The sequence below is a fragment of the Pongo abelii genome, chromosome 9 (assembly GCF_028885655.2).
Source record: "Pongo abelii isolate AG06213 chromosome 9, NHGRI_mPonAbe1-v2.0_pri, whole genome shotgun sequence".
Classification (NCBI taxonomy): domain Eukaryota; kingdom Metazoa; phylum Chordata; class Mammalia; order Primates; family Hominidae; genus Pongo; species Pongo abelii.
In genome coordinates this window covers 62,319,555-62,346,487 of record NC_071994.2, presented here as the reverse complement: position 1 = coordinate 62,346,487, position 26,933 = coordinate 62,319,555, and the positions used below count along the sequence as shown (strand labels likewise).

At 39.7% G+C, this 26,933-nt stretch overlaps 1 protein-coding gene across 6 annotated transcripts in view; it reads left to right on the top strand.

Moving 5' to 3' along the window:
- The first annotated feature begins 419 nt into the window (after positions 1-419).
- LOC112135518 (calcitonin-like) overlaps positions 420-26,933 on the top strand; it is an 83,226-nt gene continuing 56,712 nt past the window's right edge. The window contains exons 1-5 of one of the 6 annotated variants that reach the window (XR_008511614.2): positions 421-5,207; positions 6,842-6,901; positions 7,021-7,111; positions 7,368-7,507; positions 25,627-25,699. Coding sequence is in view for 1 of the 6 variants with exons in the window: in XM_054525930.2 (XP_054381905.1) it covers positions 4,915-4,969; positions 7,021-7,111; positions 7,368-7,507; positions 8,150-8,220 (357 nt within the window). In the remaining 5 variants the exon portion in view is untranslated. Of the gene's footprint in view, positions 6,902-7,020; positions 7,112-7,367; positions 7,508-8,149; positions 9,038-25,626; positions 25,700-26,933 lie in introns of those variants that run through there. The other 5 variants (XR_008511615.2, XM_054525930.2, XR_008511613.2 and 2 more) reach the window with 5 other exon arrangements.

Sequence of the window (26,933 nt, the reverse complement as noted above, 5' to 3'; positions counted from 1 at the left end):
CAGAACTTCATAATATGCCCTCAGCTATGAATCTAATAATATCCTAGAACTTACATATAAATTTAAAATCAAATTTAAACCACTTATTTTTTCTTTGTAAAGATTTGTGTGTATGTATGTGTGCAAGTGGTGTGTGGTGTGTATTCTGGCAATGGTGGTATTAAATTTCTGAAGAGAACAAAAAGTTGTTAAAAATATTATATAAGTAATCCACTCAGAAGTTTTCAAAATATATTAGAAAATAGAACCTCTATCTTCTAATTAAATATTGAGAATTAGCCATTACTGCCCAAATAAAAGTTGTGAAAATAGTTAAATACCAAACTATAAGTAAGATAGTTATGGAGGTAATACATTTACTATTTATTTTTATTTGTTTATTTTTTTTGAGACGGGGTTTTTTTCTTGTTGCCCAGGCTGGAGTGCAATGGCGTGATCTCGGCTCACTGCAACCCCTGCCTCCCAGGTTCAAGTGATTCTCCTGCCTCAGCCTCCTGAGTAGCTGGGATTACAGGTGTCCACTACCATGCCCGGCTAATTTTTTGTATTTTTATTAGAGACGGGGTTTCACCATGTTGGCCAGGCTGGTCTCAAACTCCTGACCTCAGGTCATCCACCTGCCTTGGCCTCCCAAAGTGCTGGGATTACAGGCGTGGCCACTGCGCCCAGCCATACATTTACTATTTAAACAGTTCTTAAAAACATATAAGACAACCTTTGAAAATCAAAGAAATTATTAAACAAAGGCCATGAGTAGATATATAATTCACTAAAGAGGAATTAACAATGGGTAAACAAACATGAAAAGGCACAGCTTCACTCATAATAAAAAACACAAAATAAAATATCTCTGAAATTCACAGCAGCTTAATTCAGAAAACCCAAAAACTGGACATAACCCAGGTATATATCAACAGGAGAATCAATAAATAACTGGGTATATTCATGCAATGGAATATTACTCAACAATAAAACGGGGGAGGAAAATCTGCTGGTACATGAAACAATGTAGATGAATCTCAAAAACATGCCAAGTGAAAAAATGTATATCTCAAAGCATACATACTGTATCTGTCCATTTATGTGGAGGTCTGGAGCTGCCTTTAGTAAACTGTGATTTTAAAAAATTGAAAATGGTACTTGCCTCTGGGAAGGTGGGGGCAGGTATTGGGGGCAGGGTTTGATGGAAAGGGGTGTGAGGCAACTTTTTGGCATAATGGTAACATCCTGTATTTTCTTGTAGGTTTATATTTTGTAGGGGTATGCATTTTTCAGAACCCATCAAACTGTGTACTTAAAATTTATGCATTTCATTGTATTGAAACTTCTTCCCTAAAAAGGACCAGCAAGCAAATATTGAACTCTATTTAGGATATGCATACTAAAGTGTGTAGGGTGAAGTGTCCTATTGAATGCAACTTACTTTGAGATGTTAAAAATAATACACATTAATGCATACATAAAGGGATGAATAGATATCTAAATATGTGTTAAAGCAAATATAGCAAAATTTTAAAGTCTAGGTATGGGGTACATGGGTATTCATTGTATAAGTTCTTCAACTTTTCTGAATTTTTCAGTTTTTTCTTAGTAAATTGCTGACAGACTCTGAAGTACTATTTTGCCTATTAAATGAGAATAATATTTTAAAAAATATAATGAGCCGAAAAATTTTTAAACCCACAATAATGGCCATGATGCCATGGAAAAGATACTCCCTTGTCTATTGATACTTGATATTGATACTAAAATATCTAATGGATTTTTTTGGGAGAACAATTTAGCAATATCTATCCAAGGTCACCAAAATGGCCTACCTCATCTAATAATTCTATATATAATCTACACCAAGAAATAATCTCTAACATGGAAAACTCTGAATAAAGAAAGATATTCATTATAACATTACTATATAAGAATAAGTTAGAAACCTAACTGACCAAGAATAAATCAATAGATAAATTTGTATCCCTTGTCGTCACAGAAAATTTGAGGTTCTGGTAATAAAATTACGTACAATGAAATAGTAAAATAGATATAGAAATAATGGCTGATGAGGGAAATGAAGTTATGAAGTAAAATACATCTTGAAATGCCCTCGAAATATTACACATAGTTAAAAGGCATAGCTATGAAGACAATGCAGTTTCACTGCAAATGTCTGTGATGTGATAGGTACAAAGTAGACAAGTGTGTACATATACACCATAATTATAGCTGTGTGAAAGTGGTACATGTCTGAAGCTGTTTGTAGTGGATGCTGTTGTGTACTGCCCAAATCTCACTTTCAGGACTGAGTCTTGCATTCCTCCAGCCTCACTGGAGTATGGTGGCTGAGAGCTCTCAGATGAGTCAGTTTCTGAGAATGGCTCTCAGCCACAGGGAGTTGTGTTGATCAACGTCTAGATCCTTCCTGGGAAAAATTCTCATTGAATGCATGATTGAGGGCAGGGCCAGCTACATAATTTGCAAAGTCCAATGAAAAATGAAAATATGGGTCCTCTTACTCCAAAATTATCAGGAACTTCATAACAGTAATAGCAGAGCATTAAACTAAGCATGGAGCCCTTGTGAGTATAGGGGCCCTGTGTGATTGCACAGATCATATGCCAATAAAGCTGGCCCTATTCCAGTGAGGCATAAAGGGTCCGGCTCCTTGCCTGAAGCTGGAACAACTCTGAAGTCCTAGCCCAGCTCTAGAGTTCCCTGTGAGACAGGTCTTTCCTGTACAGTTCAACTTTTCTTTCTGCCCATTCCTACTTTCTTCACTCCCTTATAGGTGTTGATACCAGGGATTCCTCCCAAATACCTTTTGGCACACAAATCTCCAACTAAGAGTTTGCTTCCCCTGGAATCTTACATAACACACTATTGTTAATGCAAAATAAATCAGCATAAAATACAGGAAGAAAATACAGTAATTGTATAAGAATAATTTCTTTCTCTTCTGAATTTTAGTGTATATGCTTACATGACATTTAAAATAAAAATAAGTTCTGATTTAAAAAACGATACTTTTAAGAAAATACACAAAAGAATTGAAAGCATAGACTCAAATAGATAATTGTATACCAATTTCATAGCAGCATTATCAACAATAGCCAAAAGGTGAAAACCACCTAAATATTCATCAACATATAAAATAATGAACCAAATGTCATATATGCATATGCAATGGTACATTATTTAGCCTTAAAAAGGAATAAAATCCTGTTACATGCTACAACATGATGAATCCTGAGGACATTATGCTAAGTGAAAGCCAGACACAAAAGGACAAATATTGTAGGATTTTACTTATATGAGGCACCCAGAATAGGCAAACTCATACAGACAGAAAGTATAATAGAAGTTACCAGGGGCTGATAGAAAGAATAGTGGGGATTATTGTCAAATACAGTTTCCATTTGGGATGACGAACAAATTCTGGAAATGGATAATGATGATGATTTGCACAACATTGGGAATATAATTATTGCCACTGAACTGTATGATTAAAAGTGTTAAAATGGTGTTAAAAGGATTCTGTTCCTGCTTACAATTTCGAAAGCAGCAGAAGCATATCACTCCTACCCTAACAATGAGAAAAACCTGAATAATCTATAAAATCATAATTTTTTGGACCCACCAGAAAGCTGAAGTCACAAGGCAAACTGAGTCACAAAATATACTGATTCAAAAGGGTAACAAGCTCCTCCAAGAAGAAATGGATCACATGAATTGCTTCAACTTTGGAAGAAGAGGTGGCACTTGTAAAAGCTGGTAAGCAGGACTGGATTTGAGCGAATGCGTGTGTGGGCATCATCCAATTGGTTGAGAGATTGATAGAACAAAAAGATTGGAGAAGGTTGGATTCCTAGCCCTGTCAGATCCTATTTCAAGTTTAGATATGTTCTTTGTCCTGGATGTTTTTGCACTCGTTTTTATCATTAAAGACATTACGTTAAAATATTACTCTGGATTCCTGAGATTTTTGGCACCCCTTTACATTTTGCAATGGAAACAAGTGCCTCTCTCATCTCACCCCAGTTCGGGCCTTGCAGGGCACCTTTATAGAGAAACTGATTTTGTTCACCAAATAAAACGAAGCTAGTCTTTGCCCCAGCAGTTTTGCTTTCCCAGGTAAGGAGAGATCAGATATAAAATGTAGACGTGCTCTGGATTTATTCTTGGTTGAGGATTGCACCAGGCAGCAGCAACAAAACGATTTTGATTTGCTGAGTCCGAATCTAATTGATCCACACAGGTTTCCCTATTGCTCGCTATGCTTAGGTCTGGCGTGGCCCACTGGTTTCTGACAGGGTGGCTTTTATTTTGGAAGTCTAAGGACGCACTGGACGGTCGCCACATGGGGATTTCTGGTTGAGCAGTTTTCAGAAAATGAAATCAGTTCCTTCGCACTTTTCCTGGGAGCATTTGCTGAGCGCTAGAAAAGTTCGCCTTTCTAGGCCCAGATCGCATAAGGGGCAAGCAAAGCGTCAAAACAGCGCCCCCTGTCGGCGGCGAAGTCATGGCGGCCCGCGGACCGGCGGACCCCTGGGCGTACCCGCTGTCCGGATGCACAGGCCCAGGGGCCCCACGACCGCGGGTGTCGGGACCGTGGGCTCCACTCAGGAGCCCACCGAATCCTTCGGCCTTACCAGGCGGGGGGTCTTCTTCCCAGTCCGCGGAAGCCAGGTCCGGGAGACGGCGGGGCTCGCTGTGCCTCCGGACCTACACTCTGCTCTGGGGCCCGATCTCTGCAAAGCGTCCACTTTGGAAAGAAGTTTCACTTGCAGGGAAGGCGTGTGTACACAATGATGGTCTGTGTGTCCGGGATGTGAATGCCAACCAAGACTGCGTCCGTTGGTGGAGTGTGCGCGGGTCCTCCGTGAGGGTGCTTCTGGCAGTCACAGTTCACGAGTTAGCGAGAAGATGGCTGGGAGGCGGCGAGCCCCCGCCCCCGGGGCGCGCATTTCGAACTCCATAGGTATGGGTGAGTTGGTTAGCATTGGATGAGAGTGTTTGTCCTTATCTGAGTACAGACACCTGGTAACCTTCGGGCCTGCAGAGGCCCCTGTGCTCCTTTGGAGGGCGCTGCAGGACGGGCTGGGGTGCATCCGGGCCTTTACCCCAGGTAGCCGGCAGCAAGTGAACTGGCCTGGATTGGCCGGCCCAGGGCACCTCCCCACACACAGCTCCGCGGCACAAGGCAGCTGTGCAAAACGGTCTCTAGAGGGGCTGTCCTCGCCCTGATGGATGGGCAGGAAGGCGTGTGCATGCGTGTGTGTGTGTGTGTGTGTTCGCGCGCGCGTTGGGGTGCAGCCGGCCGGTCGTAGGCTGCGGTAAAATGTGGCTTGTTATTCTGGGAGGGGGGCACCGTAAAGGGTTTCACTTCCCCTGGGTGAGCCTTCTGGGGGTGCTGTCTTGGGCAGAGCGCCAGCCCCAGTGGTACCACTGCGGGGGAGCCCGCTGGGGTCCGAGTCTGCCCACTGTGGGGCTGTTGTCTGCTCTTGCCGTTAGCCCCGCCCGTTCTCTGCATTTCCCCTGGTCTTTCCCCTTTGATCTGGAGGCGCTGTTTCAACGGCTGTCAGTCTCTGGAAGGGTAAATTCGGTTCCGGTCATTCTTCCAGTGGGCCCTTATCCCTAATCCTCCCTCTCCTCTCGCCTGCTCCCTCGGAGGCGAGCTCCTTGTTTGGGGCGGTCATGGCGCCGCGGCGTACCCTGCGCGCGGAGAGGCCCACTTCAGTGGCAACCTGAGCTGGGTCCAACGCTACGGTGTGTGCCCCTTGGGGAACAGTCCCTAAATCAGGGCAGGGCAGCAGGCGATCCCAAGGAGATGGGTTTGTCCAGGGGTCTGGCCTTCTAGAGAGGGATGAGGCACCCACATCTACGTTCAGGTGAAGCTGCTGAGCTCAGTCCTTACAAACAGCCGGGCTGTCTGAGAGCAAGAGCCTTGGGATCTGTACCTGTCATTAAATGTTCCTGGGACTAGGAACGTGCAGAGCAAGTGTGTGTGTGTGTGTGTGTGTGTGTGTGTGTGTGTCTGGGCTATTGAAATAACGACCTTGCCCCGGGAAAGATAACCTCAGCTGTCTAAGTGCCTAAGGAGGGAGACAGTGAGCCTGCCTTCTTCAGCCATATTGGGCAGAAAGCCTTCCTGGTAGACTAGACCCACAGGATGGGACTAAGGCCCTTCAACCCCAAGCGGAACCCGGCACCCTCAGGCTTGGACATCTCTCCCTGCTCTGTCAAGCTTCCAAACCATTTACATTCATGAATGCCTTCAAACTTGAAGGCACCCCATTGGGGCAATGAGGCCTAGATAGTGTCCAGTTACTTGCCTGAGGTTACACAGGAACAGAGGCAGCACAGGAAACCTGGCCTCTAGCCACTGCCACACCAACCTCTTGGGGAAGGGCCCCAAAAGACACGAGGAACCCTAGGAGACACTCTAGAGAGCCCCCTGAACAAACGCAGAGCTGCGTGGAGCCTGGAGTTTTAAATTCCTATGAAGAACAAAGCCAAGGCAGACTACAGGAGGGGCAACTGAATCCCCCACCCCCAGCTCCACATGTTGTTCTAGGCCCCGGGGAAGTGTGCATGGAGAGATATTTCATGGGGAGGTGTGAAGGGACGGAAAGACTTGGAAATGGGGCCTGAAGCCTGAGGAGACTTGGGGACTCCTAGTTGGGAAGTGCCTTTGGAAAAGCTATGGAAAATGGGCGGAGCCCAAGACATCCTCTAAAGAGTCCAGGATAGATGGGAAGAAGGATCTAGGCTGGTGGGCATGGTAGGGAAGAAAGCAGGTATTTAGGGCAGAAGCTCTGTGCAGTAATGAGTACCATGCTTTCGCCTTTAGATCCAGGTGTGAACATACCGAAAACTTAGCTGTAGCTGGCCTGGCCCCGCTCACTAGAAGGTGAGAGAAACCCTTAATATACCAGGTTACCTCAAACGACTGAAAAAAGCTGTGACAGTGACCCCAGCTGGGGATTAACTGACTTGCCTAAAGGCGGCATCATTTTTCTTGTTACATAGAGCAAACAAAGGCTCCCAGAAGTTCTCCCGCTTGCTGGCTCTCAGTTTTGGTCCTGTGCCAGGAAGGCAGCCTCCAGGCAGCGCCACTCAGGTGAGACAGCTTGAAGCCAGGGGCACCTCCGCTCCCACTGCCCCTGGGACCAGGCAGCTCTGTGCCTCTGAAGCCATGCATGGTTCCCGGTGAATCAGTGCCCACAGGTGGACCCTGACCTCATGCCCTGTCCCCTGGGAGTCGCAGTGGCCACATCCTCAGGGGAAGAAGCAGAGACCAGGAAGCCTGGCTGTTTATCCTGGGGAGGGGCAGGCAGGGACTCACAGCCTGCATTGAGTTTGCTTCCCCTCCACAGGTCTGCCCTGGAGAGCAGTCCAGACCCGGCCACACTCAGTGAGGTGGAAGTGCGCCTCCTGCTGGCTGCACTGGTGCAGGACTATGTGCAGATGAAGGCCAGTGAGCTGGAGCAGGAGCAGGAGCAGGAGACAGCTCCAGGTGAGGCTCCCCAAGGGCCCAGAACAGGGCCTCCTCTCCCCGCAGCATACCAAGAAGGCGGATCCCAGGAGGTAGGAGAGAGCACACTGGCAAGGGGTCCAGCAAGCTGATTTGTTCAGGAGGAGTTGGAGCCCAGCTTTTCTCAGGCTCCAGGGGAGACAGAGGTCCCAGTGCAGCTGGAAGGACTGTGGTTAGACACAATAAAAAGCTCCGTTTCTGAAAGCTGTTAGGAAGTGAAATGCGAAGATGTGGAATCGCTCACTGTGGGAATTGCTCTTGCAACAATAGCTCTCATTAGATGGGATAATTGTGAAATACATGTACTTTGTTTAGTGCTGACTATGAGCTGGTTACAGTTCTAAGTAGTTGACTCATGATTTTGATCCTCACAACGATCTGTGAGGAAACTAAAACAAGTAAGGTTAAGTAATTTGTTAAAAGTCATAAACTAGTAAATGGTAAAGCTGAGCTTTAAAATCTGGGTAGTTTGGCTCCAGACTCCATTTTCTTAACTAGTATTTCTACTGCTTCTAGTTAGTGAGTGTGTGAAGACCTAGCATGGGAGCTGGAATACAGTAGGTGCCCTAATGTGTTAGGAGGTTTTAGACTTGCTCTTTCTTACACTTTCTCCTTCCCTTTCAGTCAGTTCGATTTCTGATGGCTGGTTCTCCCCATTCCTTCCCTTTCTAAAGTGGAGAGTAGATCTCAGGTAGAGCAGCTGATCACCAGCAGATGGCAACAAAGACTGTCCAGATAAGAGCTAAGAACTCTTTACAATGTGATGAATTAGTACTTCATCTGTAAAAAAGAAAACTGAAATAGAACTCATGGAAATGTTTCTCATTTCTGAATAACCAAATACACAGGAAACTAAGTAAAATCCTTAGGCTTAATTCATGTTGAAATGCCCTGAGAACATTTGTTGACATCCAGAGTGATATTGAAAAGAACTGATTGAGGATAGTGAACATCTTCATTGTGTTTATAAACTCAGGAGGAAAGGTCATTCAATATGATGTTAACAGTGGGATTTTTCATATGTATCTTTCTTCAGAATAAGAACATTCTTTTCATTCTAGTTTTCTGAGAGTTTGTATCAAGAACATTCTTAAGTTTTATCAAATGTCTTTTTAAAATCTATGTAGATGATCATATGGTGTTTCTCTTTTATTCTGTTAATGTGGTGAATACATTGAGTTTTGGAGGTAAAACCAATATTATATTCCTAAAATAAACACCATTTGGTCATGATCATCATTCTTTTCCACATTGATGATTTTTGATTTACTTTTCTTGTTTGTTTAGGATTACTACATCTATATTTATGACATATATTTGCTTGTATTTTGCCTTCCTGGTGATGTCCTTATAACTTTTTGTGGGATTCTACTAGTTTCATTAAATGAATTGGGAAATGTTGCTTCTTTCTTTTTTCTCTGAAAAAGTTTCTGTTTGATTAATTATATTTCTTCCTTCTTGGAGCTTCCTTTGTGAGAGATTTAAGTTATATATTTAAGTCTTTATCAGATACAGGACTATTCAGATTTTCCATTTCCTCTTGTGTAAATTTTGGTAGCTTGTCTTATATAAGAAACTTGTATATTTTATCAAAATTGTCAAAATTATTGGCACAAAATATTCATAATATTGACATATTTTCTTTTAATGTCTTTAGGATCGCTAGTGGTATTAACACTTTTTATTCTGGATACTGGTAATATGTATTTTCTCTCTTTTTATCTTGCTCAGTTTTGCTAGGGGATTGTGAATTGTATTAATCTTCTCAAAGAACCAGCTTTTGGCTTTGTTGATTTTCTCTCTGCTATTTCATTAATTTCTCCTGTTATTATTTTATTTTTCTCCTTTTTTGGATTTAATTTATGTCCTTTTTTTCTATCTTCTTTGGATGGAGGCTGAGGTAACTGATTCTCAACCTTTCATTTTTTCAAATATATGTATTTAAAGCTATAATAACTTTTTAAAATAATGGTTTTTAACTGCAGCCCACGAATTTTGATGTCATATTTTAATTTCAATATTTCAATTGAAAAATATTTCAATTAAAAATGTTTTTTATTTTCTTTATGACTGCTTCTTTGATACATGGGTTATTTAGGTATATATGGCTAAATTTCCAAATATTTTTCTGTTATTGATTTCAAATTTATTTTCACAACAGTTAGATAAATACTCTCAATGATTCTAATTCTTGGAAATTTATGGAGAATTGCTTTATGATTAGCATATGATCTATTTTGGTAAATGTTCCACTTATCCTTCAAAGATTGTATATTTTGAAGTTGTTGAATGTAACATTGTATATAGGCCGATTGGGTCAAGATGCTTAATTGTGTTGTTAAAATCTCATTGACACTGTTTTTTTTTTTTTTTTTGAGACGGAGTTTCACTCTTGTTGCCCAGGCTGGAGTGCAATGGTATGATCTTGGCTCACCGCAACCTCCACCTCCTGGGTTCAAGTGATTCTCCTGCCTCAGCTTCCCAAATAGCTGGGATTACAGGCATGAGCCACCAAGCCTGGCTAATTTTTGTATTTTTAGTAGAGATGGGGTTTCTCCATGTTGGTCAGGCTGGTCTCGAACTCTCGACCTCAGGTGATCCGCCTGCCTTGGCCTCCCAAAGTGCTGGGATTACAGGCGTGAGCCACCGTGCCTAGCCATACCGTTTTTTTTTTTTACTGATTTTTCTATCAGCTACTGAGAGAGATAAGTTAAATTATACAATTATATAAATTTGTCTAGTTCTCCTTCGGGTTCTTTATTTCTGTTGTATATATTTTGAAACTATGCTATTAGGTGTATTTAAAATTTAGGATTTTTTTTTCTCACTGTTTCAGATCTTGAAATGTTCTTTATCACTAGTAATACTATGTATCTTAAAGTCTGCTTATTTGATATTATATAGCCACGCTACGTATATTATATTAGTGTTTTTATATCTTCCCCATTTTCTAACTTTCATATTTATAAACAGCATATAGTTAGCATTTTTTAAGACAGCCTGACCATTTTCTTCCTTAATTGGAGTGCTTCATCCTTGTACATTTAATATAATTTCTGATATAGTTGAGTTTGTCTTCTACCTTCTATTTATTTTGCTTTAGTCCCATCTGGCCTGTTTCTTTATTTTTTTTCTTGTTTTCTTTTGTACAAACTAAGTGTTTTGCTCATTTTTTCAGTCTTTCTTTTCCTTTCTTTCTTTTTGCTTTTCCTTAATTGTAGTAGTGACTTTGTCAAAACTTGCCAAACTATAAACTTAAATGCATTCAATTTTATGTAAATTATACATCAATAAAGTTGATTTTAAGAAAAGATAATAAAATAATAAAATAGAATACATAAAGGAAATGAAGAAAATTTAAATTTCTTTCATATGTTTAATTAAAAATATATCCCTTTCCATTATCTATTTCTCTTTATACACTCTCCATTGTTTATTCACTAATGTATTACTTCTACTTTAATGTCCATTTCCAAAATATTTTTTCTTTTATTTCTAATGCTTTCCTTGGTTTTGTAAGCTCCATTTTCATATCTTCCTGCTCTCTTTTCTCCAATAATATTATTTCTGAGTTATTTTGATCCTAATTTAAGTTGTTCTTTTGATCCTAATTTAAGTTGCTCTTTTGAAACTTTTATTATTTTCTTAATTTCTTTTACCTTGTTTGTTTAGAATATTAGCATATAGTTTTTCCTATTTTGTGGGCATGTCTTTCTGGCTTGTTTTCATTGTTTGCAAGAATATTTTTCTGGTAATAATTTTGAGGTTTGACTAATTTTCTTTCTGTTGCTTGTTTTTTAGTAAGACAAGTTTTCCTGTACTAGAAGGGAAGACAGCCAGTGTAGCTTTCCTAGCTTCAAGGTTCTAGAGCACCTTCTGCAGTTAATTTGAAGTGTTAAAAAATACTGTGCTGTCTGAAATTGGCTGACTCTTCTTCCCTTTTCTTTCCTTTGCTCCTTTTGTTCCTGCTCAGTACAGAGGCTTTGTCCTGTAACTAAGATTTGGGCCCAGAATCCAGATCACCCCAGCATTCTCTGACTTAATGTGGTCCCCTTGCACTCCCTTGCAAATTTTAGTCTACAAAGCTCCTCCCAGTTTTGATTGATATTTTCTGGAAGAGTATACCTGCAATGCATATAAAAACAAAGCATTTCTAGTAATATCCAAATCATATATAATAAATAAGGAAAAGAAGACTACCCAATAGAATAATGTATACAGGTTACAAACAGGCAATCTATAAAGGAGGAAACCTGAATGTGAGATAAACATATGGAAGGGTGCTTCATCTCACACATAGTTGGAAATGCTTAATCTCACCCATGATTGGAAACATATGGAAAGGTGCTTCATCTCACTCATAATTGGAAATAGAGTTTCATCTGATTTAGCACTAAAAACATTATAATTGTCTCATATAATAATTACCAAATTAAAAAAAGGAGTCAAATCTTGGCTTCTTTTAAAATAATTCTGAAAAAAGAAAGCCGGAAAATAAATCTGATGACGAGAGAAAATTGCATCGCTAGTGCTCTTTCTCTCTCTCTGATTTCTGGGCCCTTGCTTATACTATTCCCACATCTCAGAATATTCTTTATCCGTCTTTTAATCTAGCTAATTCCTACTCATCCTTCAGCTTTTATTTTAACTATCATCTCTTTCAGGAAACATCTGACTGCCTTAGCTAAGATAAATGCCCTTGCTATCTTATAAGATACGTGCAAGATGTATGTCCTTGGCATTTTATACTACCATAGCATTTTCCAAATATAAAAAAATACAAAAATGATGTCAGTTTTATACATTACTTTGGCTAGGCTATAGTATCCAGTTATTTAATCAAACACAAATCTAGATCTTTCTGTGAAAGTATTTTGTAGATGTGATTAACTTGTATAATCAGTTGACTATGTAAAAGAGACTATTTTCCATAAGCTGAGTGGGCTTGATTCAAGTACAGCCGTCCCTTGACATCCATGGGAGATGTGTTCTAGGACCCCCAGTGAATACTAAAATCCATGGATGCTCCAAGTCCCTGATATAAAATGGCATAGCATTTGCATATAACCTATGTATATACTCCCATATACTTTAAATAATCTCTAGATTACTTATAATATCTAATACAATGTAAATGCTGTGTAAATAGTTGTTACACTCTATAGTGTAGGGAATAGTCACAGGGAAAAAAGTCTGTACATGTTCAGTAGAGCTGCAATATTTTTCCCAAATATTTTCAATCTGCTGTTGGTTGAATTGACGGATATGGAAGGACTGACTGTAGTTGAAAGGCTTTAAAAGCAGAACTGAAGTTTGCCTGAGGAAGAAGAAATTTCACCTGTGTACTGTAGTTTCAGTTCTCGCCAGAGAGTTTCCAGATTTCTCCTCCTGATGGCCTGTTCTATAGATTTTGGATTTGCCAAGGCAGCCCTCACAATCCTGTAAGTCAATTCCTTGCTGTAAATCTCTTTATATCCATATATATGGATATGTCCATTTATAGCTATATATACATACATATAAACATATACATATATATGCATGACAGAACCCATAGAATAAATAAAATATTCTAAAATTATCTAAATAAAATTATATATTATATATGCTTTAATTTTATTTATTCTACTGGTTCTCTGTCTCTGATAGAACCCTATCTGATACAATTACTATACCAGATTATATAATTACCTATTTTCTTTCACATCAGACAGTAAATACCATCAAAGCAGAAATGCTGTCTTGTTGATCTTTGTATTTCTAGTGCTTAGAATATACTATATGCTCTAGCTGACCTTCTGGAAAAAAAAGGAATATAGTATATGCTCAAAAAAATGTTGAATAACAAATCAATTTCCTACTGAGATTGAAGAATATAAGTGGCCTAATATGAAAAATCCTCAATATAGCTGTGGGAGACCCTGCTTAGTGTGCTATAGGATTGGAGAAGGAATGGGCTAAGAAACTGCTAGGTGCTTCTAGTAAGTTCTTTGGAATACCAGATAGTAACAATTTACTCCTTAGAGAAATCATCCATTTGGTAAGTCACTAGAATATCCATTAAGTTTTCACAGTTGTCACAAACATTGAAAAAAGTAAGCTGATTCTAGGAGTTAGTAATTTCTGTACTAAAAAAGAAGGTCCAACAAAATACTACTTGCATAGTTTAGTGGCAATAAACTTTGATATTTAAAGGAAATGTAAATGTTAATATATCAAGTGGCCCATAATTGCATACTCTAGGAGTCTGATTCTGTTTTTAAACTTCAGTGAAAACATGAAAACAGAATTTCAACTGATTCACCACAAAAGATTACAATAACCTAATATGATAATAGGAAAAGAATGAATCAGAATCTTGGCTTCTATTGAAGAACAGACATTACCTTGTAGGTATTCCCCCCCACAAAAAAGCCAGAAAAAATCTGATGACAATAGAGAATGACATAAAAATTTTTTTAATGCTAAAGATTGAACTGTAAAAAACCCTCTTGAATTGTGCCCTAAACCTATGTGTTCCAAAAAATGTTTGAAGGCTTATTCCATCTGCATCATCTGGATACTTGTAAAGACATATATATATCCCCAGGCTCCATCCTATGCCAACCAAATCACTAGGGGTCAGGTCTGAGTATTAAATATTTACCAGGTGATTCTGATGCACAACCACTTTTGGGAAGTAGCGCTAAACTGTCAGTGCTTATGTCACATCCTTTCTTTCCTTCATCTCATTGGTCAAGGTCAACTTTCTGCAGGAAGCTCTCTGTGTTTTTTTTTTACCTGCTGGCAAAATTTCTGCGGTTCCTTTTGTTTACTAACTCCCTTATCTTAATATGGCACTTAATCAGAGTATATTACTTTATGAAACCATTAAATTGGGTTTGGAAAATAGTGAAGAAAAGTAACACAATATTTAATTTCTTCCCATATTGGATCTTTAGATCCTGCTTTGCTACATTAGTTCAGGCATTCTCTCACATAGAACAACAGGTATATTAATATTGAAATGCAAATCTGAATGTAACCCACATCACTGGCAAGAAAGATCCTAGCATGTAGTTTCTTGGGAAGATATCATAGCTCACTGGGATTAAACAACAGCTAAGGATTTTCCAGCTGATAAGCTTGATATAATAAAGTTCCTGACCTAATGCTTTAGAAAGAAGTTTAATTAACAGTACCACTTTAGGCTTAGAACAAAGGTCTAATCCTCAGGATCCAAAGTTCAAATCCCAGTTGTACTATTAAATGTGATTTTAGGAAATTTGCTTCACTTTTTCACATCTAGATTTTCTGATTAGTAAAATGAAGATACAGTATGTCATACTGAAACAATAACAATAGCTAATAGTCACTAGACGCTATGCTAAATGGAAGGCAAGTGGGAAAACAAAATGAATTGTTTCTCATCCATTGAAGAAATATTGGCAAGGTGTGGTGCCTCATGCCTGTAATCCCAGTGCTTTGGGAGGCTGAAGGAGGCAATTGTTTGAGGCCAGGATTTCGAGACCAGCCTGGTCAACATAGCAAGACCCCTGTCTTGACAAAAAATATATACAAAATTAACCTGATTTGGTGTGGGCACTTGTAGTTCCAGCTACTCAGGAGGTTGAGGTGGGAGGAAGTATTGGATCACCTGAGCCCGCTGCACTCCAGCCTGGGTGACAGCGCAAGATGCAAGACCCTGTCTCTTAAAAAAATAAAAAGAAAGAAGGAAGGAAAGAAGGAAGGAAGGAAAGAAAGAAGACATGAAAGGAAAAGAAAAGAAAAGAAAAAAGAGAGAAGTTGATGACCATGCAACTACCACAACTTTTAGTCATCGTACGGATTAGCCTGACAATTATATCCACAGGAAAAAATGTATAGTTCTGGTAAAATATTTTTTTTTCAGAATCAGATAAAAGGAAAACAATAAAATGTGGATATCGTTGTTTTAAAAAATCAACAATATCATTATATTGAGATCTATCTATCTGGATCAAAGAAGGTATTTTTTGGCTATGGCAGATTGTATTTTTCCAGTAGTGGCTGAATTAATATTTCCCATCCTGCATGTTTTTTGAGAACCTTGACAAATTCTCATCAAGAGACTGAGTTTATATCCTCTTCTCTTGAACTTGCATAGACCTTTGTGATTAGTTCAATTAATGCACTATGAGACTTCTGAGGCTGGGTCACTAAAGACAGTATAGCTTCTGCCTAGCTCTGTCTTTCAGAATTCTTGCCCTTGGAATCCGAGTATCATTCCATGAGGAAGCCCAAGCCACATGGAGAGACTGGTTCAGAAAGAAACCAAGTTTCCTAGCCCTCCACTCCAGCTGACCTTCCAACTGATCAGCAGGACCAACCAGTTGAATGAGCCTTCTTGGAAGTGGATTTTCTGGCCCTTAGCCAAGCCAGATACAAGCATTTCCCACCAAGCCCTGCCCAAGTTGCAGATTTCTGAGCTAGAGGAATGATTGCTTTTGTTTTATACCACATAGTTGAAGAGTGGTATGTTATGTAGCAAAAGATTACCAGAACATTGCCTAATTTTCTAGAGCATGTATACATTAATAACACATGTCAGCATTTCTTTAATTACCCCATGGAGTGTTAGGATGGAGTAACTGGGCATCCAATTCAACTGCAGAATGTTATTCAGAGCAGTGCTAGAACTCCTGCTTGAAATTTATATAGTGGGTATGTTAGTATTTTTGTGTGGCTATAACAAACTACCACAGACTGGGTAACTTTAAAACAACAGGAATTTATTTCTAACAGTTCTGGAGGTCGGAAAGTCCAAGATCAAGGCACCTGCATGTTTGGTGTTTGGTGAGGGCTGCTCTCTGCTTCCAAGATGACACCTTGTTGCTGCATCCTCCACAAGGGACAAACTGTGTCTTCACATGATGGAAGGGAGGGTAGGGATGATCTGGTGCTCTCAAGCCAGCTCTTTTATAAGGCATTAATCCATTTATGAGAGCAGAGCCGTCATGGCCTAAACACTTCCTAAAGATCCCATTTCTTAGTGCTTACACTGGGGATTTAGTTTCAACATAAATTTTGGTGGGGACATAAATATTCAAACCATTGCAGTGGGTACATTTTCTTAAGTTGGAAAAAAATTTATGGATGAATGTTCATTACAGTCCTATTTTTAATCTCAAGAAAGAAAGACAAAGAAGGAAATGAAAATGGAAACTATCTAAGTGATCACTAATAGGTAAAAAAGATATGGTATATCTATATAAGGAATGCTATACAGGCACTAAAAAGAAGACAAAGATGTAAATGTACTGACCTACATTTTATGGGAAAAACACAAAACGACATGTATAGGAAGATCCCATTTGTGGTAAAATATATAAAATATATTCCATTTATGTAATTGTTTAAGGAGAAAGATTTCTGGAAGGAGACGAGTAATGATATTTTTGGGGTGTGGGAATGTGGAATTGAATTGGGAAATAGGAACTTATATTTCCTTTTCTATATTATCTGTATTTTTCAATTCTTTGAGTATAGGTTTTATAATAAAAAATGCTTTTCAAATGCATCAAAATTGTACAGATTACCTATAAACTATCAGAATTAACTTTAAAAAGGAAAAAGACATCCTGAGGGGCATCTGGAAATATTAAATATGCATTTGGCCTCTCTGGATGATCGTATTTGTATATGACAGCTGTCCCACACAGAACTATGCACTCCAATGCGTTTGATGTCAGGCAGCCATGGATTTAATTTGGAATAGTAAAACTCTTTAAGAAAAAGTAAACAATTTGATCAAGGCTGTTCCACCATAAGAATCTGAAGTACTCCAGGTGAGGTGGCTCATGCCTGTAATCCCAGCAGTTTGGAGGCTAAGGTGACAGGATTGCTTGAGCCTAGGAGTTTGAAACCAGCCTGGGCAACATGGTGAGACTTCATCTCTACAAAAAAATTAAAAAAAATTAGCCAGGCATGGTGGTACACGCCTGTATTCCCAGCTACTTGGGAGGCTGAAGTGGGAGTATTGCTTGAGCCCAGAAGGTTGAGGCTGCCGTGAGCTATGATTGCACCACTGCGCTCCAGCATGGGCGACAGAGTGAGACCCTGTCTCAAAAGCAAATAGACAAAAGGATCTGAAGAACCATAAATAAAATAATAAAATAGCTTTAACCTTTAACTTTCCCATAGTAATGCTAAGTGTTCCACAGACAACGTGGTTACTTACCTTATTTTTCAACTTGCTCTAAAATAAAATACATTGTCACAGTAACTGGGACAACCCTATATGTTACAGAGACGAACAGTGTTGGGTATGACCCCATGGTCGTTTACTTTACCCAACATTTTAGGACTCTTATATCAGTTCACTGGTGAATTGCTGGAGCTAAGGGTAAAAGTACTCTTATTTTCTAAACACACGTCAGCTAAGCATTAGGTTAGGTGGCCAGGGTGGAGATAGGTGGTGGGAAAAAGCAGTAATAAAGAATGAAATTTGCCTTATTGTAACTCAGATAGAAATACCATTGATAATTAATTATTTGTATTATCAAAACAAGCATCTCAGTATAGCTTTGATGTTTTCATGTTATTATATTATGTTTCATGATAGGAAAGTTTTGATTTGAGATTAAACAATCACTATGAAGAAACTTTCATGAAAAATAAAAGCCAAAGCAGGGAGCTTGCTAAAATTATCCCTAAACCAGTAATCAATGAAATAGACAGAAAGCCACAGTGTTCAATTAGCCTTATGCAATCTCAAGATATTAAACTTTCAGTGCATCCAATCTTCCTGCTCCTCCCATCTGAGCTCCAAGAGCATGCATTCGTATGGTTGACAAGCCTGTGTTAAGCCCCCTGTGCCACGTATTTTGCCTGACATTAAGGACAGAGAGGTAAAGGATGCTGTCCTTGCCCTCTGAGAGCTTGAACTGATATCATTGTGTGGTTCATATCACGTCATGTTATGGCTTGTAGTAAATATGTCTTATAGAAAGGCTTGGGTCTTACTCATATTTGTTCACTGTCTCTACCACAGTTATCAACTGTAAACCACAGCAAAAGGTTTAAATACTGATATGGTTTAGATTTGTATCCCTGCCCAAAACTCATGTTGAATTGTAATACCCAGCGTTGGTGGTAGGACCTGGTGGGAGGTGATTGGATCATTGGATCATGGGGGCAGTTACTCATGAATGGTTTAACACCATCCGCCTTGGTACTGTTGTCACAACAGTGAATGAGTTCTCATGAGATCTAGTTGTTTAAAAGCATGTAGCACTTCCTTCCCCTCTCCCTTGCTCCTGCTCTCACCATGTGAGATGCCTCACCCTTTGCCTTCTGCCATGATTGGAAGCTTCCTGAGGCCTCCCCCGAAGCAGAAGCTGCTATGCTTCCTGTAATGCCTGCAGAACCGTGAGCTAATTAAACCCCTTTTCTTTATATATTACCAAGTTTTAGGTATTTCTTTATAGCAAGGCAAAAATGGACTAATACAAACGGTAATTTTCTTTCCAAAATATGGTCAGGGAATAAAAAGAAAAATGAGAGTAGATGAAAAAGAATCAGAATTGTTGGACAAAAGAAGGCACTGATGTTTCCTGATTGCCTGCCACGTGCCAAATTTTGTGCTAGGGGTTTTGTATGTGTTCCCTTGTTGAATCCTTCCTCCAATCCTGTGAGGCAGAAAGGAAGCTAAGACTTATAGAAGCCTTACAGAGGTCTAACATCTTCATTTCTTCTCTTCCATTTTCTCCATTGCAGCTGGGTTGTCTGGTCTGATCATTGATTTAACAGCCATCCATGGTTCACCATTACCCTGGGAATAAAGTTCAAAACGTTCCACTGACTTTTAAGGAGCCATGGGACCTGGTACTTTCCTACATCTCCAGCCTCATTTCTTGCCTTGCTTTCTCTTGCTCTCTCTCTGTAGACATAGAACATTTACTTCAGTTTCTTGAGCACATTATGCCCTCTTTCATATCCTGGCCTTCCCACAGGCTGTTTTCTCTGCTTGGAATGCTTTTCCTTCCTGTCTTCTCAATAATGTTGAATGAATGAATGAATGAAGGGATACTGGAGAGAGTAAGGGTAGGAATCTTTTTGGGGGAAAGACTAGGCATAGATAAAGGAATTAGAGAGTTAATCATAAACCTATGACAATAGACGCATTCTTTAAGGTTTAAGCTGGTCAAAGATGACCAGATCTTGGTTTCTTCTCTTTATTAGCTTCTTCTCCTCCTTCAAGCCTCACCATTGGTGCCACTTCCTCTAGGAAGCTTCTCTCACTCCCACAATAGTCAAATCCTCTTGCTGTATGCCCCACAGCTCTATGTACTTTTTGTCTATAACGCTCATCACAACAGACTAAAGCTGCTTGAGGACAGGGCCTTGTCTTTCTTGTTTGCTTCTCTATCCCCAGCACAGAGCAGTTGTTCTAAATATATTTGTTCATTTGAATTATGAACAGTTAGGAACACATAGTTGGTTTGTGTTTCTCATTGGTTTTGTTGTTGTATGTTTTGGACCATTAGTTTCTTTCATGCAGAGTTATCAGTGGTTAGCAATTTTAGAAATTCCCATTCTTCCAGAGTGAGTGCAACTGGTTGGGGAGTGGGGCTATTCTCAAACACTCTCTAATTTATAACATAATTAAAAAGCAACTATTCTGAGTTTTCTAAATGTCCCTGTGGGCACAGACTCTGGGGACACATGTTTATTTTCCATTCTTTTACCTCAGCTCCCTCCCCTTTTCCCTTTGCCTGACTAATTCCTATATATTAGGTCTCGGCAAAACCGTAACTTCAGACAGCATGCATCTAGACTATGTAGGTGGCAGTGGCATCTTAATGCGAGGCACAAGAGTACTTGACATATGATAGCTAGATAAATGATGTTGAATGAATGAGTGAGTGAGTGAGTGAATGAAGGGATGTTGTGGGGGAGATTCAGAGTAGGATCTTGTCCGGGAAAGGTCAAGAGGAAAAAGTTAGGGAATTAATCACAAAGCTATAATGATAGCTGTGTTCTTTGACATTAAGCTATAATAATAGCTGTGTTCTTTGACGACTACTATCAAAAGATGCAGCACATCTAGCACCCAGAACTTAAATCATAATTTTACATTTATATATTGTATATTATTCTCCAATAAAAGGAAGCAGGAATCCCTGGATAAATGGATGACTCTAAGGCTGGGGTAGGGAAAATACAAAGTAAATTTGGAGCATCTTATAGTGCCAGAAAGTAAGGAAGTGCTCAAGTGCCTCTAAATGTGGGCTGCATTTACTGACTCTCATGTGACAAACAGTATATGGAAAAGGAAAAAATAGTAACTTTGGTAACAGGAAAAGCTGGCAGACACTACCTTAACCAAGTGATCAAGATTAACATCACCAGTGATAAATATTAATAAACATCGTGAACTTCTCTATATGAGGCTATGAGAAAGACACCTTGCTTCTGGGACATTTTTCCCCAAGATCTATAACCTCAATCTAATCATGAGAAAACATCACTCAAATTTGGAATAGTCTAAAAAATACCTGACCAGTGTATTCCAAAGTGTCAAGGTCATGAAAAACAAGGAAAGACTGAGAAACTGTTAAAGACTCAGGGGAGACTAAGGAGACATGACAACTAAATTGCAACATGGTATACTGGAAAGAAAAAGACATTAGTGGAAAAACTGGCGAAATCTGAATAAATTCTGTAGTTTGTTAATATTACTCTGTACCAGTGTTAATTTCTTAGTTTTGATAAAGGATCATGGTGAAGGGTATATGGGAACTCTGTATTATCTTTGCAACTCTCCTGTAAATCGAAATTTATTTTAAAATAATTTAAAAAAAAGGTTTTTTTCCTTTTTTTTTTTTTTTGCCATGCAAGGCTTGGCTGCAGGATTTGTTTGTGGAGAGTACTAATGCACGGAGCAGGAAAGCTTGTCTGATTTGGGATTCATGAAATCTTGGCCCTCTAGCAGTGCATATATGCTACCTTTTTCTGCATAGCTTTTTTTATTTTTACGGAAGGATTTCACATCCTTAAATTCATTTGACCTTCTCCATCAAGAGGAAGGATAGGAAATGAAGTACATTAGTTGCTGTGGGTCTAGAGTAAGCTTCTTCCAGGACCTTAGGGTAAAATGAATAACCTTACATATAATGTTCAAGATTAGGCATCTGTGGAAATGAAAGTGTGGTCTCTGAAAGAGACTGATCTAAAAGAAGACTGTGACATAATTAACACACTAAGGGAAGAGTCTGACAATGGTGGCAACCAAGTCCAGAAAAAGAATAGCCAAACACTATATATTTGTTAGCTTATTTCTAGCAGGGTGCAAGGGAAAGCAGACCCTAGCAGTCTCTCATAGACTTAACCAACAGGATCTTCCCTTTGGTAGAGATCAATGCCTCAGACTATTGCAACTCCTTTGTTCTGATTCTACTCTCCCTAAACAAATTATTAAGCGCAAAAAAAGGAAGGTGAGCATGTATTTGCTTATCATTGTTCTAGGTAATTTAAATGCTTTATGTATTTAAATTGTCTCAAGACACTATGAAGTTGGCATTCTTGTCCCTTAATTTACATGTGCAAATCAGAGAGAGATTAAGCAAACACACTTGATTACACAGTAAGTGGCAGAGCTGGGATTCAAACCCAGATGATTCAATGCCTTGGCTCATGCTGTTCCTACACCCAGATGGTAAGTTCAGTCCTCCCTTGGTATACATGGAGGATTGGTTCCAGGAATCCCCGGGTATACTGAAATCCACGCATACTCAGTTTCCGAAGCCCGGAACCCGAGTATACAAAAAGTCTGCCCTCTGTATACACAGATTTCACATCCCGAGAACACTTTATTTTCCATCTGTGTCCGGTTTGGTTGAAAAAAGCCCACATATAAGTGGACCTGCGCAGTTCCCACCCATGTTGTTCAAGGGTCAACTGTACAGAAGAAATGTCCTTCAGCCCCACCGTGCTCTTTAGCCATCCTGCCTGATAGGGACTCCTGGTAAAACTGATCTTTGGGATTGCATTGTGGAAAGCGCCTGGTTTAGAAGCAGGAAATCCTACTTTCCTTATGAAGACAAGCTCTGGAGTGAATCGACAACAGGGTGGCTCCCTGACATTTGTTTCCCCCTTCTGTTGGGAAGTATCCTGATTTTTGTTTGGGCATTAATCCTGCCTAGCCCAAGTACTTTGGTTGAGGCTGATTCCATCCCTGGCACTTTGGGCAGGAAATGTGATTCAGACTGGTGTGACCCTATTTTATAGCCCCAGATTTTGGTTATAGGATGGGTGTGTAAGTGAAATTGGGTCAAGGAACACAAGGATTTGTTTGCTGGGAGCCTCTGGGCTCTTCTAAGAGGTTTTCAGAAACATTCTTTCCTGTCTTCTGGAATATGAATGATGTCATGCTGGACCCCTATTTACTCCAATAGTGATGGCACCATGTCCAAGGGGCTGAAGAAGACACCGGAACTAGCAAACTTGACATAGGGTTTATTGGGGCCTTAGATACAGGGCTATCCAAGAGAGGGGAGCTGGACAGAAAAACCGCTCCCATTAGTAAGAAGTGTGCAGGTTATATAGCATTTTCACGTAGCAGCTTCCACCTAGCAACTCCCAGCTAGCAACCCCCATTTAACCCAAAACAAAGGGCCTCGATTCCCTGAAATCCAAGGAATGGGTCAGGGGGCTTTGGATGTCCTTTAGAGATAAGGAGTGAACTGGTTTTCTCAGAACCCTGAACACACATTCTTATTAGACCATAAGGTCATTCTCAGGGTATGCTTGAGCTATTGCTGTCAGATGCATCTGCCCTACAAATGGGAAAGTGTGCAGCACAGGGGTGTGGATAAGGAAGCTGCCTACTGCTAATTTTACTTTGCCACAGTGATATGTGGACCAAAGAAATCAAAATAAATGAAATGTTTGGTATTCCCACTCTACCTTATGAGCTCACAGATCCGTTTTATTATTAACTCAGTTTGAATTGGATTTTTTCTTATTTACAACTGAAATAATCTTACAGACAACTTCCAAACTAATTTTTCTGAAAGTTAGCCAGTGAGTAAGGTAATTACATAACTTATTATTCAGATTAAGACTATTTTGAGAGAGCAGTGGGAAGCATTAATAACTGTCCTGGGAAAACTGAGATGTGTGGACACTCAACTCGTGAGGCATGAGCTGGTTGCAATTCTGCCTGTGGATAAGCTTTGAAACTCTGAGCAATTAATTTTAGATCTCTGGATATCAATTTTCCCATGTGTAAGATGAAATATGAAATTCTGTGAGTTTAGGTTGTTTCTCTCCAGTCTATGCTATTCTGCACTCTCTTCTGCAGTAAGAGTCTGAAGGCCAAAATGTTCTTTCGAGTAGATATAACAACAACAACAACAGCAGCAACAACAACCATAATAATAATGAAAGTCAACCACTGCAGCAGTAATGCATCACAAACCACCACAGAAATCTCAGTAGCTTTCAACAACAGTTATTTTTCTTGCTGACAAATCTGCAGATATGTTGTGGTTTGTCTGATCTTAGCCGGGCTGACTTGGCCAGGCTGAGTTCAGAATGCTCCATGTGTTTCCATTTCTGCATCCAGGCTGAAGAAACAATAACTATTTGGGGCATATTCTTCTCATGGCAGAGGGAGGAAGCTCCAAGAGGTCAGAAAAGAACCAAGCACATTTAAAACCTTTCTGACATGACATATATTATATCCACTCACATTCCCTTGACCAAAGCAAGTTGTATGGCCACGCTCAATGTTGAGCATGACCATACGCTACTCCAAGAAAAAGACATTGAAAAGTCACATAGTGAAGGGCTTAGATATATAAATCTATTACAGGGTAGAAGTAAATAATTGATAATAATAATCCAATGTAATAACCTCTGTTACACACACTGGGCACTCACTAGGTGCCAGACTCTTAAGATACATGATATCGTTTAATCTCCACAGCAAGTATATGGGACAGATACTATTAGTATTTGTTGTATGAATGAGTGATTGCCTATTGTATACCTACTGGGCTATGTTCTGTGGCTACTGTATAAAACAGTTCTGATATTCAGTTGGCTGGATATCAGTCAGGGTACCTGGAGGGCTCTGTTAGGCATGAAGAGGAAGCTGAAATTATTTCCTAAACTCACATTTGCAATGATGCACATCTGAACCCAGGGCAACTGATGAACAGGAGGGTCTTGACTTACATAGAAAGAGAACTTCTAGTGTAGATGCCTCTTCTCTCTTCCCCTCCAAGTCATCACCTGTGGGCATCACTCTTTAGGGTTACTTCCTATATGGCACAATTGGATACATTGTCTTCCCCTTTTCCCAACATACAAGCTCGGTGGAAGATTCACAGGTTAACATACTGAATGTTTGCTAGTTAGGATTTTGCTCCTCTGCCATTTTCATACCTACATTACAGAAGCACCAGTGAACAATAATTACAAACCAGAAAACACATAATAAACAATCAGAAGATGGTACATTTGATGTCTGGAGGTTCTTATGATGGGATTATTAACCCAAGGAAAAGCCTAATTAGGGGAAAATCTGGGACAAGGGTGATTTCCAGTCACTGTTCAAACAGTTCTTCCTCCCACTCATTCCCAAGACCATTTTGATGTTGTAAGCCTGGAGCCTCAAATCTTGAGTCTTTTGCCAACTCATTATTCTTTAAAGGGATGGGTGAGAGAGCCTGTTTTTCTGTTTAATAAATAATGTACTCTAACAATTAATACAAGATGTCAGGGCGCATAACTTTATTTCATCCAACATTTACTGAATATCTACTATATGCCAGGCAGTGAGCTAGGTACAAGTGACAATCCTGCCATCAGGGTGACACACAGACCGGTGTGGAGAGAGACACATATGTACAGATTTAACCTTAATGAAGAGTGCTCCATTTGAGATATGAATAAGTGATATGAGACAGAAGAGCAAATAATTATTTCTTTTTTTGAAGACAGGAGCAGAAAGAGTAGATGCCATTTTATCTGAGCCTTGAAATCTAAGACAGAAGAGATAGAAGAACATTGTAGGAAGAGGTTCAACATGTAAAATGGCACAATGGAATTAAAGCATGACTTTTCTCTTCCAGAGTCCTGGGGCTGTCTAAGGAACTACGGTGGGATAGAGAGTGTTATGGGTTGAATTTTGTCCCCCTCAAAAAGGTATGTTGAAGTCTTAAACTCAGAATGTGACTATTCAGAACTAGGGTCTTTATAGAGGTAATTAAGTTAAACTGAGGTCATAAGGGTGAGCCCTAGTCTAGTATGATCAGTGTTGTATAAAAAGTGGAGATTTGGTCACAGACATGCATAGAGGGAAAATGATGTGAAGAGACACAGGAAGGATGCCATGTGGAGACTAAGGATTGGAGTGATGCATCTGTAAACCAAAGGATGCTAAAGATGCTGGCAAACAAGCAGAATCTAGGAAGAGACAAGGAAGGGTTCCCTTACAGGTGTCAGAGGGAGCATGGTCCAGCAACACTTTGGTCTCTGACTTCTAGCCTACAGAACTGTGACAATACATTTCCATTGTCTCAAGCCACACAGTTTGTGGTACTTTGTTACAGAAGACCTAGAAACTGATACAGGGAATTAAGAAGGAGCTGTTAGGATTCTGGACTGCCCATTCCTATTTCAAACATGGTGTCTGTCATTTTATGCTTCTCTTAAGTGTTTGCTTGAAAAGCAGTGTTTCGTTGGTAAACATGAAAACAACAGGTAGCGAGTTTTGAGAGTGTGTCATTTGGACACTTTCAGTTGATTTAAGTTGCAAATAACCAAAAACCTAAGTCTACTGGCTTAAATAACAAGGTTTATGGTTCACATAATGACAAAAGGCTAGAAGTGATGTGAAATTCCTGGGCAATTAATAGAGGATTTGATCAAGGCTCTAACTCCATTTCTTTGCAGTTTTCTGTAGAGTTCTCATGTGTTGGTTTCTTCCTCCGGTTGGCTCTTGTTATGGTAGCAAAACAGCTGTGATATCTTCAAGCTTCACTTCACAGCGCTCTACTCAAAGTAGGGATGAATAGCTTTGACTTGGTATTCCCAGCCAAGGCCTTGAGGTTCTCACTGATTGGGCCACTCCTGAACCAATCTCTGCATGCATTGATGAACTGAGACCTGTGTTATGAACCAAATGTGGCAGGAGGGAAGGATTTGCCCTGATTGGCTTACCCACTTTTTCCATTAGCCTTATTTACATAACAAAACATTTAAAAAATTTAGTGGCTGAAAACCACAACAATTTGTTTACTCATGATTCTGTGGGTCAGGAATTTGGGCAGGGCTCAGCTGGGATGTCTCATTTTCTACCATGTGGTGTTGCCTGGGCTCACTCATGCACTTAGGGTAACTTGGCAAGTCAGCAAAGGGCTGGCTGGTCCTGGGTAAG